This window comes from Siniperca chuatsi, linkage group LG19 (genome assembly GCF_020085105.1).
Source record: "Siniperca chuatsi isolate FFG_IHB_CAS linkage group LG19, ASM2008510v1, whole genome shotgun sequence".
Taxonomy (NCBI): domain Eukaryota; kingdom Metazoa; phylum Chordata; class Actinopteri; order Centrarchiformes; family Sinipercidae; genus Siniperca; species Siniperca chuatsi.
The window spans coordinates 26,367,452-26,379,951 of record NC_058060.1 but is presented as its reverse complement, the minus strand read 5'-3'; the positions used below and the strand labels follow the sequence as shown (position 1 = coordinate 26,379,951).

At 48.9% G+C, this 12,500-nt stretch overlaps 2 protein-coding genes and 1 pseudogene across 2 annotated transcripts in view; 2 read left to right on the top strand and 1 right to left on the bottom strand.

Moving 5' to 3' along the window:
* Positions 1-12,500, bottom strand: part of LOC122866456 (NACHT, LRR and PYD domains-containing protein 12-like) — a 103,342-nt gene that overhangs the window by 54,871 nt on the left and 35,971 nt on the right. The gene's annotated exons all lie outside the window — the stretch shown is intronic.
* LOC122866831 overlaps positions 1-12,500 on the top strand; it is a 48,406-nt pseudogene that overhangs the window by 23,292 nt on the left and 12,614 nt on the right.
* Positions 550-3,710, top strand: LOC122866504 (capping protein inhibiting regulator of actin dynamics-like). Its single transcript, XM_044176269.1, has 2 exons — positions 550-818; positions 1,689-3,710. Exon 2 carries the CDS (start codon positions 1,728-1,730, stop codon positions 2,385-2,387), a length of 660 nt encoding a protein of 219 aa, XP_044032204.1. The 5' UTR covers positions 550-818; positions 1,689-1,727; the 3' UTR covers positions 2,388-3,710.

The window sequence follows — 12,500 nt, the reverse complement described above, 5'->3', positions numbered from 1 at the left end:
TGTAGCCGACACACGAGGAAGTCGTTCATTTCCCGTGTCACCGTTTGTTTTGTGCACGTTGTCATCAGCCGCCAGCAGACGCCTCTCTTTCTGTTTCTGTGGGAGTTAAAACCAGCGTGATTGGCTCTCGACATCAGGTCCCGCCCCTCGCCGTCAGGTAAACATGGCGCCCTGTAGACGCACAGAGAAGGTTGCACTGTCCCAGTGTTTGAGTCTGTGTGTGCACTGACATGGTTACCTAGGGGACAGGTAACTAACGGCAACACCTCACACGAACTTCCCATTGTCTGTAACACAATAAGCCGAGCGGCTTCTGTTCTGTGAATCACCCATCAGGTACCAGTGAAGTCCGGTTTGAGGAACAGATCAGTGAATGAACTCAGGTAGTCTGAACTCAGTCTGAACCCAAACCGAGAGAAAGAAGCTTTTAAAAGCAGCTGACATTAGTTTCTACATTTTATGCAGTGTAGACGGGAGAGGGAGGCGTGGCTAACATGGGCAACAACACACACACACACACACACACACACACACACACACACACACACACACACACACACACACACACACACACACACACACACACACACACAGGACCATAAACACAGGGAGTGAACTGTGATACTCTGCAGGGCTGAAACACTCAGAGACTCTGCTGCTGGACAAACACTTCAACAGACTTTTTACTGTCAGTTCACCCGTCTGTCTGTCTGTCTGTCTGCACTGAAGACCACAGTGGATGTAGGACAGGGTTTTGAGGACGGACTGCAGCTGGTTTTCACGTCCCTGAGTCGGCGCTGATGGTCGGAGCAGCTCAGGTCTGTTTGCTCCTCTGGTCGAGATCAGTGAGACTTAATTTATTAAAACCCGTTCAGTCGATCAGAAGAGGTTTTCTCTCAGGACCGCCTCGCTGGCTCGCAGCTGACCAGCCCGGGAACTGTTATTTTAATGAGCTGGAGTGGATTCTTCGCAGCTGGGCACCAGGACACGGTCACACATGTGAACTTTAATGTTTCTGTGATTTCTTATTTAAGCTCAAAAACAGATTTGGATCGTAACTTTAGTTTTGTTGATTATTTTTTATCGTTAATTTGATTTCTCTGACGTTGTTCTTTCTGTTCACTTTAGTTTGGTTTAGTTGAATCGCTAATTTAAATCTGTTGAGAGAATGACGTTTATTTTGCTTCGGGACGTAAAGGCTCTGATGAGCTGACGATTCATCTTTAGTTCGTTTCTTCTCAGAATAAACGGATTTATTGGTTTATTTTAAATGAGTTTGTTAATAGTCATTTGTTTAATTGTTTCATTTAATTAGTTCAGTCAAATGTTTTTACTTTACTTTATTGCAGTTTAGTTTGATTTAGTTTGGTTTGTTTGTTTTAATTTGTTAAATTTATCTTAATTTGTTTAGTTTAAGCAACTTTATGCGATTGGTTTGTAACTTTTGCCAAACAGCAGCACGTGGCCGTGGTCGGAACGATATCAACGGATGCTAAAACAGACGCGAAGCCGGCAAACTGGCTCAGCATTAGCTAGCATTAGCCACACACTGTAAGCTGCCGTAACAGCGTAGGAACGGCGTGTTTTATTGCTTAGAAATGAACATTTTCTTTTCTAAATGGAAGATTGTGTTATTTCGTACTCAGTATAATTTTAAGGCTTTTACTTTTTGTTTTATTTTCATTTAGTTTCATCTCGTTTCGTGGTTTTCTGAATGAACTGATTTCATGGCGATGAAGCGTCTGAGCAGCCTGATGCTGAGGAAGTGGAAGGAGAAGGAGAGATGGACGGGGAGGAGGAGGAGCGAACCGTACGGGGGAGGAGAGGAGGAAGAGGAGGAAGAGGAAAGGCAAACAGACAGGAGAGACAGACAGACACACAGACGTATGCTGAGGAGGAAGTCTGAACCCTGCGGACAGATGGAGGAAGACGAAAAGAGGGAGGAGAAGAAGAGCGAGAGGAAGAAGGAACGCAGGAGGTCTGAACCCAGCGTGGAGGAGGAGGAAGACAGGAAGAGGACAGAGACGGGCAGAGGGAAAGAAAGGAGGAAGTCCGCTTCATGGATCATGGCGGAGGACAGAGCCGGAGGACAGGCGGACAGGAGGCAGAGGGAGGCGGACAGACGGACGCTGCGGCGGCGGTCGGAGCCCTGCGGGATCCTGCACGTCCAGCTGCTTCCTCTGTCCAACAGGAAGAGGAGGGAGCTGCTGCAGAGGCGGACGGGACGCAGGACGTCCTGCAGCGAGGAGGGGGACGGACAGACGGACAGGAGGCAGGGAGACGAGTTCAGACCGATGACCCGGGGGAGGTCCGAACCCATCGGCCCTCTGGACAATAGTAAGCAAAGAGACTACAAGAACACTTCACTGGTAGTTTGTTTGGTCTGAGACTAATATAGATACGCTACACACTAGCAACCATGCACAATCACCATAGCAACCACCTCAAACACTAACGGCTACCTAGCAACACCGATGGATGGATGACACAATAAAGGGGTTCGTGTCCCGTGTGAAACCAAAAGTCATCGTCGACTTATTTAAAGTTTTACCTTAACTGTGACTTACGTGACGTACTTATCTGAACCCGAACCCTGAGCTTTTCCTAAAACTAACCAACTGCGACAGTTTCACCACGTTAACCACGTGTTTAACGTCACGTGACTTATGTCACATGATTTACGTAACGTGTGCTTGCAGCGCGTCCTCAGCTAGGGGCGCTACTTTAGGAGACGCTCCTGTGGGTCGTAGGAACAAACGACCTGTGTGGTCGTTTGGGTTGGAGGACTGGTTGACTGTCTCAGATACAGCAACAACAACCTGCCGTGCATCTAGGATCCACAACCAACTCAAAGACCCTAACAACCACCTAGCAACACATTAGCAACCATCCAGAAACACTGCCAATAAACACTTTAGCAACCTAGCAACTGCCACCCATTTAGCAACAAACCTCACCCAAGCGTGTGAGACAACAAGCTTACTACACCCTCCATGTAGCAGCTGTTTTGGAGCTTTCAGTCATGTCACATGATCTTCATCAGTACATGGAGTTACCCAGTTGTTTGGGAATTGCAGATGTTCAAATCGCCATTTTTCTGAGCACTTATAAAGCACTTAACGACTTCTGGCGAATGTTGGATTAAAAGCCGACGTTCCAAGTTCATGCTTGACTTTGTGAACAGCAGCTGAGAAAACACTTTCAGCGCAAGGTCCATTTAGTAGCTGCTGCGGAGCTTTCGACACATGTCACATCACAGCTTTAGAGCCTGCTGTCACAGCCTTTGTGGCTTTGCCGTCTGTGCACGCAGCACTCCTCTCCACGCAGCGCGACGTGCTGGCAGCTTCACCGGCTGAGTGCAGGAACAAAGAGTTCAGGCGAAAAAGCAAATGCCCCCCTGTCATCGCTGCACAGGTGGAGCCGTGCTCAGGGTGTCAGCGTGCGTCATTCCACCGCAGCAGGCCTGCTCTTCCCACCAAAACTAAACCTGTAATCACTGTTTGTGTGATTAGATTAATGCCACTGAATACCAGCTCGCTGTAATCACAGGCTGGAAACACCCAGCAGTTTTCTTACAAATTCAACTCTGTCAGGATGCTAAACATCACGTTTCGCTGGATGATAATTCAGCGTTACCGTTAAAGGTTTCCCCACATAATGCTACGAAGGTCGAACGCTCACGGATCCTGTGGGAAACCTTGTTTCTGCTGTTGTGGTTTAAGACAAAAGAATTTGTTTTAACCTTGGTGGTATTTTTAAATTCTTAATCCACCGGGTGTGTGAAGGATTCTGCGTGTGAGGAGGAGGAGGAGGAGGAGGAGGAGGAGGAGGACTGTCTCAGCCCACAAAGGAAGCTTATTATTGTTATTCTGTTTTTCTTACTGTCAAACCAACATGTCCGTCCGTCTCTCAGCGCCGTCTGACTTCCTGTCTGTGGCTCTCAGCTCCGAGCCCATTGGTTCCCGCTGGAGACGTAAATCTTTAATCTCAGCGCTGATGAAGTCACAGTGATGTCACAGTGATGTCATCAGGCTGGAGAGTTGCATGCTGATGCAGCTGTAACTGCAGCGAAAGCTCCTCCCTCTGCACAAAGACACTAGCCAGGTGCATTGTGGGAAATGAATTTAGTTTAGTGGTGTTTTAGTTCAAAAATGTGAAAATGAGTTGAGAGTCTGAGAAAGAGGTTTGGTGACCGGACGGTCCTCACAGAGTATTAATTCTACTGTGCTGTGTGTGTGTGTGTGTGAGTGTGAGTGCATGTGTGTGTGTGTGTGTGTGTGTGTGTGTGTGTGTGTGTGTGTGTGTGTGTGTGTGTGTGTGTGTGTGTGTGTGTGTGTGTGTGTGTGTGTGTGTGTGTGTGTGAGTGTGTGTGTGTGTGTGAGTGTGTGTGTGTGTGTGAGTGTGTGTGTGAGTGTGTGCGTGTGTGAGAGAGTCACTCCCCTCTAATCTGTTAAAGTGCTGTCGTTCGTGATCCCACACTACGCAGATTGGTGTGTGTTTCTGGCTGTTTGTTCGTGTATTAGAGAGAGAGGTACAAGGTAACCTACATTATTAAACACACACACACACACACACACACACACACACACACACACACACAGTCTGTACTTACTGTTCTCTATTGTTGCGTCTGGGTTTGTTGCCGACATTCACATTTTTCAAACTTTGTCCACAAACACGACATGATCTGACAAAACAGACAGACAGACAGGCAGACAGACAGACAGACAGACAGACAGGCAGGCAGACAGGCAGGCAGACAGACAGACAGACAGGCAGGCAGACAGACAGGCAGGCAGGCAGACAGACAGACAGACAGGCAGGCAGACAGGCAGGCAGACAGGCAGGCAGACAGACAGACAGGCAGGCAGACAGGCAGGCAGACAGACAGACAGACAGACAGGCAGGCAGACAGGCAGGCAGACAGGCAGGCAGACAGACAGACAGACAGAGAGACAGGGGGTTTGATAGTAGTTTTGCATCAGTTGCTCTGTTTCTTTGTTTCCAAACTTATCTGATAATGAACCCAATGACTGCTGATGTTCAAGTTTCTCTGAACGCAGTCAGACAGCAGCTGCTGAACATAGCGGAGCATCTAGCTGCTAAAGAGCCAGATGTTTCCCTCAGCAGCTGCTGAACATAGCGGAGCATCTAGCAGCTAAAGAGCCAGATGTTTCCCTCAGCAGCTGCTGGAGACCAAACACAGAGCTGACAGAGAGAAGACCGGACTGACGTCCATCAGGAGACACAGACACGCCTCCCGATGAAGCGTCATGTGACTCTGCAGCTAACACGTTAGACAGAACTGCTTTATAAGCTGAGAATACGTCACTGTGGTGTTTTCAGTTTGCTCTGCTGCCTCCAACCAGTCTGATAACAACTGCACGAGTTCTTACAGTAATCTGGTTTATTTATTTCGTCACACGTCTTCGTGTAAATGACAGAAGATGCGTCTGTGTGGCTTTTCCAAACGTATTTCCTGGTTAGAAACATGGATCCTGACGGAGCTCAAGGAAAAACCTTCAACTTTCATCCTTCACAGGAAACACAAGCGCGAGTTTCAGAATCAGAATCAGAAACACTTTATTGATCCCCGAAGGGAAACTCTTTGTTACAGCAGCTCGTCTTTACGTCAGTGCACACAGGAGAAAGTACTAGCAAAAAAATAAATATAATACAATACACTATAAAAACTATAAAAAACAGGTCAGAAAATAAATTAAGTACCAAGTGGGTATAAGTATAAAATAAAATAAGTGTGAGGTACCAAGTGGGTTTACCGGTTGATGATGATAATACGGTATAAATGCAATGTAATAATATAAGTAATAAGCAGTAATGGAGGTATGAATAATAAATAGGAAAAAACCTAAATATTGCACGGGAGTAGTACACAGAATATTGCACAATTATTCAAGTATTGCAGAGATGTTGATGATCAATGTCCAGTTGTGACTTCGGGTCATACAGACTGACACTTAGAGGGAGGAGTTAAAGAGTCTGATGGCCACAGGCACCCCCACAATGCCACCGGCCTTAAGGATCAGTTTGTTGAGTCTGTTGGCGTCCGCTACCCTCAGCCTGCTGCCCCAGCATGCAACAGCATACAGGACAGCACCGGCCACCACAGACTCACAAAACATCCTCAGCATTGTCCGGCAGATGTTGAAGGACCTCAGCCTCCTCAGGAAACAGAGGCGGCTCTGGCCCTTCATGTAAACAGCTTGAGTGTTCTTGGCCCAGTCCAGTTTATTGTCTAAGTGTACTCCCAGGTACTTGTAGTCCTCTACAATGCCCACACTGACCCCCTGGATGGAAACCGGGGTCACTGGTGCCTTGGCCCTCTGTAGAGCCACAACCAGCTCCTTAGACTTTGTCACATTGAGCTGCAGATGGTTCTGCTCACACCATGAGACAAAGTTCCCCACCACAGCCCTGTACTCAGTCTCATCACCACCGCTGATACATCCCACCACAGCAGAGTCATCAGAAAACTTCTGAAGGTGGCAGGACTCTGTGTGGTGGCTGAAGTCCGTGGTGTAGATGGTGAAGAGGAAGGGAGAGAGGACAGTCCCCTGAGGGGCCCCAGTGTTGCTGACCACGCTGTCCGATACACAGTGCTGCAGGCGCACGTGCTGTGGTCTGCCAGTCAGGTAGTCCACAATCCAGGACACGAGGGGGGCCTCCACCTGCATCGCTGCCAGCTTCTCTCCCAGCAGGGTTGGCCGGATGGTGTTGAAAGCACTGGAGAAGTCAAAAAACATGATCCTCACCGTGCTTGCCGGCCTGTCCAGGTGGGTGTGGATGCGGTTATGCAGGAAGATGATGGCGTCCTCAACTCCCAGCCGGGGCTGGTAGGCGAACTGAAGGGGGTCCAGGAGGGGTCTGACCATGGGCTGCAGCTGTTCCAGCACTAGTCTCTCCAGGGTCTTCATTATGTGGGAGGTCAGTGCCACTGGTCTGTAGTCCTTGGAGCCACTGGAACGTGGTGTCTTCGGCACAGGAACGAGGCAAGATGTCTTCCACAGAACAGGGACCCTCTGGAGACTCAGGCTCAGGTTGAAGACATGTTGAAGGACTCCACATAGCTGGGGGGCACAGGCTTTTAGCACCCCGGGGCTAACGCCATCGGGGCCTGCAGCCTTGTTTGAGTGGAGCTTCATCAGCTGTCCTCTCACCTGGTCAGCAGTCAGGCACACAGCAGAAGTTACAGGTGGGGGAGGGGGGAGTCGTCGGTCTGGAGAGGGCCGTTAGCCTGATGGGGAGGGGGGGGCAGTGGACTCAGAGGAGTCTGAGGGCAGACAGCAGCTGAGTTAGCAGGAGCAGGATGAGCAGGAGCCGGTCTGTCGAATCTGTTAAAGAACAGATTCAGTTCGTTGGCCCTGTCCGAGCTGCCATCAACTCCTCTGCTGCCAGTCGGTCTGAAGCCAGTGATGGTCTTCATGCCGCTCCAGACCTCCCTCATGTTGTTCTGCTGGAGTTTCTGCTCCAGCTTCCTCCTGTACTTCTCCTTGGCCTCCCTGATCTTCACCTTCAGATCGGCCTGGATTGCCCTCACCTCCTCCCTATTACCATCCGTAAAGGCCCTCCTCTTGGCATTCAGGATGTCCTTGATGTCCTTTGTTACCCACGGTTTGTTATTTGGATAACAATGGACCATCTTGGTTGGGACATTGCAGTCCACACAGAAGTTAATGTAGCCAGTGATGCACTCAGTGAGCCGTCAGTGTCCTCTCCATGAGGCTCACAGAGTGCATCCCAGTTTGTCACCTCAAAACATTCCTGCAGTGTCTCATAGGCCTCCCCTGACCATCTCCTCACTGTCCTTGTGGTCGCGGGCTGCCTTTTAACCAGAGGCACATAGCAGGGTTTGAGGTAGACCAGGTTGTGGTCTGACCTACCCAGAGGGGGGAGGGGGGAAGAGCTGTATGCGTCCTTAACGTTGGCATACTGCAGGTCCAGTGTCCTCTCCTCTCTAGTAGGACAGCTCACATACTGGGTGAAATTAGTCAGTGTTGTTGAAACACTGACATGGTTGAAGTCACCCGAGAATAATATAAGTGCACTCGGGTTTTGAGTCTGGAGATGTGCTATGGCGGTGTGAATGGCGTTGCACGCCGATGCCGGGTTAGCAGAGGGGGGGATGTAAACAGCCACAACAATGGCATGTGAAAATTCACGTGGCAGGTAATATGGCCGGAGTCCCACAGCTAACAGTTCAATGTCCGGGCTACAGATACTCTGCTTGATGGTAACGTGACCAGGGTTACACCATCTGTTGTTAACCAGAACAGCAAGCCCACCGCCTTTCCGCTTACCGCTCCCGGTGTGATCCCTGTCGGCCCGAACAGTCTGAAAGCCGTCGATGGAAACGTTATGATCCAGGATATCCTGGTGTAGCCATGTCTCTGAGAAGCACATCAAGCTACACTCACGGGACTCCGTCTGACTCCGGGCTAACGCCGTTAGCTCGTCCATTTTATTCGCCAGCGATCTCACGTTGCCCATGACGAGAGAAGGCAGACACGGCTTAAATCTCTTATTCTTAAGTCTCTTTTGTCTGCACCCCTCTCTCTTCCCTCGCCGCTTCGTTCCACCTCTGCATCCTCGGTGTGTCCTCCTCCAGATCTCAGTGGGGACATCGGTAGTCCTGGGCGAAAAAAAGTACAAAAACACTTTCTACCCTCATTTTCGCAAAGAGCGTAGTTTAAATTACACTTACACACAAGTTACTCAAGTTTGGAAGAAAAAGGAAAGTTGGAAAAAGTAAGACGACGAGACGGAGCTACGGCAACAGGCAGCATGCGGGCTGGCGCATGCGCATCTTCAAAGTGTTTCTGAAAACGAAAGAAACACTTTGAAAGTGCGCATGCGCCAACGTGCATCCTTGCATCGTTTTTATTATTAGTATTTCTATTATCACCGACCAGCTGTCACAGGACTGACATCACAGGACTGACATCACAGGACTGACATCACAGGACTGACATCACAGGACTGACATCACAGCGGCTAAATATAGACTGTCATCACTGTGTGTGTGTGTTACTGTGTGTGTGTGTGTGTGTGTGTATTTTAAACTCATACTGACTCTCTCCTCCTCTGTCTTCTCCCCTCCCTCTCCGTCTCCTCCCCCCTCCTCTTCCTCCCAGCCCACAGCCTCTCCTCCCCCCCTCCTCCCACCCCTCCCTCTCTGCCCCAGCAGGAGGAGGTGAGTGTTTTCCATATGGAGACGTACCTGACGGAGCCGAGGCGTCCGGAGACCAGGAGGCTGCGCTCCTTCTCCTCCCCTCCCGACACCGGACAACACTCCTCCTCCTCCTCCTCCTCCTGCTTCCCTCCGCCTCCTCTGGCTCCGCCTCTTCCTGTCGGGAGGCTGGTGAGTGAGGAGCGTTTAATGATCCTCCATGTTTGTTGGCAGCTTGTTGTCGTGATGCGAGCCGCCGACGTTTTATCTTTGCAAAAAGCAAAAAACAGCGGCGTGTGATTGGTCAGTGCAGCGTCTCGACGGACGATGTCGCGTCGCAGCGAAAGTTGAGTCTAGTTCCACTTCCTGTCAGCCGGAGGAGCGTAGTTATCTCATGAAATGGTGCTCGGCTCAGTCAGCGGATCCACATTCACACCTTCGTTATCCGCAGGCAGAGCGGCTCCTGTCTGCTGCATTCACTGTTAATTACTGATGATTAACGCGCTGACTCAGCAGTAATTTCATGCTTCTGATGCTCACACTGTCTGCAACGTTCACATCAACAAGTCATTTCTGCTGCGTTAAAACAAAACGTGACACTTACCGATAAACGTTTAAAACGTCCGAAATTTCCCGCTGAAACCGAGAAAAACGCTCACATCACAACACACTGAAGCTCGGCTGTGTTCGGCTCCGACCGGCTGTTTCCGCTCACGCTCGGAGCCTGGGCCGGAGACAAGCAGCGTCAAGTATGCACAGGCAACGACAACGGGACCGGAAACTGTGCTTTCAAAATAAGACGTTCAATCATGAAAATAAAAAGTTACCAAAGAAACATTAAAAAATAACACGACAGAAGGTAGTTGTAGTTTTATGGCATGAATGTTAATTAAATTAAAGAGAAATGATTAATAATAATAGTGATAATAAACTTTATTTATATAGGGAAGCATGAAAACACTAAGAACAAAAGCATAATCAATAAAACAACAGGTGGGAAAAGCAAATACAACATAAAACACAATAAAACTGCAGTAATGAAACGTACAGCGTCTTTCCTGTCAGAAACAGGAAACAACAACAGAGCGTTGTGACAAATACACAAGGTCATTTATTTATTATTATGCAACACAAGGATGTTCAGTGAAATGAATAAAACAACAAGTGAAATGATATGATCACGATAGAGGAAATAAAACGATTCAAAAATAATTCTAATGTTTACGCGGTTTTTATTAACTGAGTCGTAAATCCAGAGTCATTGTTTCTCGATTTGAACGCAGCAGCTTTATTCTGTCCTCTTTCACTGAGCTCAGAGCGTTTCATCTAATGCCGGCGTGGAGAGTACACACGAGTACTCAAGAGTACACACGAGTACACACGAGTACTCAAGAGTACTCACGAGTACACATGAGTACACACGAGTACTCACGAGTACACACGAGTACTCAAGAGTACACACGAGTACACACGAGTACTCACGAGTACTCACGAGTACTCAAGAGTACACACGCAATGCACACACGTCACTCACACACGAGTACTCACGAGTACACACGAGTACACACACGCAGTACTCAAGAGTACACACGAGTACACACGAGTACTCACGAGTACTCACGAGTACTCAAGAGTACACACGAGTACTCACGAGTACACACGAGTACACACGAGTACACACGAGTACTTCACGAGTACTCACGAGTACACACGAGTACTTACGAGTACTCACGAGTACACACAGTACTCAGCACCTGAGTACACACGAGTACACACGAGTACACACGAGTACTCAAGAGTACACACGAGTACACACGAGTACTCACGAGTACTCACGAGTACTCACGAGTACACACGAGTACTCACGAGTACTCACGAGTACTCAAGAGTACACACGAGTACTCACGAGTACACACGAGTACTCACGAGTACTCAGGAGTACACACGAGTACACACGAGTACTCACGAGTACTCACGAGTACACACGAGTACTTACGAGTACTCACGAGTACTCACGAGTACTCACGAGTACACACGAGTACACAGGAGTACACGAGTACTGCACTTCAGTCCACATCAGAGGGAAATACTGGGCTTTCACTGCGTTTCTCTGACGGCTTCAGTTACTTTTCACATTAAAACATGAGGAGTTTTGTTAGAAATGAAACTCCAACAGTTTCTCCTGTAAATCCCTTCCTGGCTGCAGATCTGCTGCTTTTCCTCTGAACGACTGTAATAACTGTGATGTTTGTTAATAACGTCGAGCTTCGGACCGTCGGTCGGACACGACGACAACATGAGCTCCAGCTCCACCAGCTGCAGCAGCAACATCCTGCTTTACATTAATGCACGAGGAATAATAACCTGATGATAGAATATATAACAGCACAGCAGCCACAGGGACGCTGCACTGCTTTAATGCTTTAAGGGCTTTTTCCTGATCACACTCTCACACTTTCACTGCAGCAGAGTGTTTCACAGAGTGTGTTAGTACTTTCACTGCAGTACTGTGTGTACTTGTACTTTCACTGCAGTAAAGGACCTGAGTACTTCCTCCAGCATTTTGTTTAAACCATTTAAAGCATCGCAACAGGTATGCTTTTGTTGTGAAGTCTCGAACCGGAAGTGCAGCGCGTTAGCTCTGTTAGCTTGTTAGCTGCCGCGGCTCCGGTGGTCGCGGCTGCTGTTTAACCAGAAACCGAGCGGCGGACGGCGGCGATCTTTACCGACAGAAGGCGGTTGTTTACCGGCAGATAGGAGCCTTCCAGCCGGGCAGAGACACAAGATGGAGCCGTGAGGATTTTCCTGATTCCCGGTGAAAAGTCCAGAGCTCGACATCAGCGCGAGGAGGCGCGGGGAGCAGCGTTTGATGAACGGCGCCCGTCAGGTCGGTGCTAGCTAACGTCACCAACATTTCATCAGTCGTGTAGCCGCAGCGCGCGAACGCGCTTCCAAAATGTGCGCTTTTATCCCCAAAATCGCTCTCACGTCGTCAGATTAACATTCAAGACGCCGTCACTTCATCATATTAACGATAGCAGGTAAATGTAACGATCGGCTGCGGTCACAACCGCTGTATTAACAGATGGAGGCGTTATTACCTGATTACCAAATGATGCGTAACACCGGGCACCTTTAAATAGATTCAGTTCACGTCTCAGACCCCCCTCGTGCTGCAGCCGGGGCTTACCTGTTATATTTAATGACTTCATGGATTATTACAGCGATTCGCTTCAGAGCAGGAGGAGCAGGAGGAGCAGGAGGAGCCAACGTCCCCTTTCTGACGGGTTTTACTCACCTTGCACCTTCATCT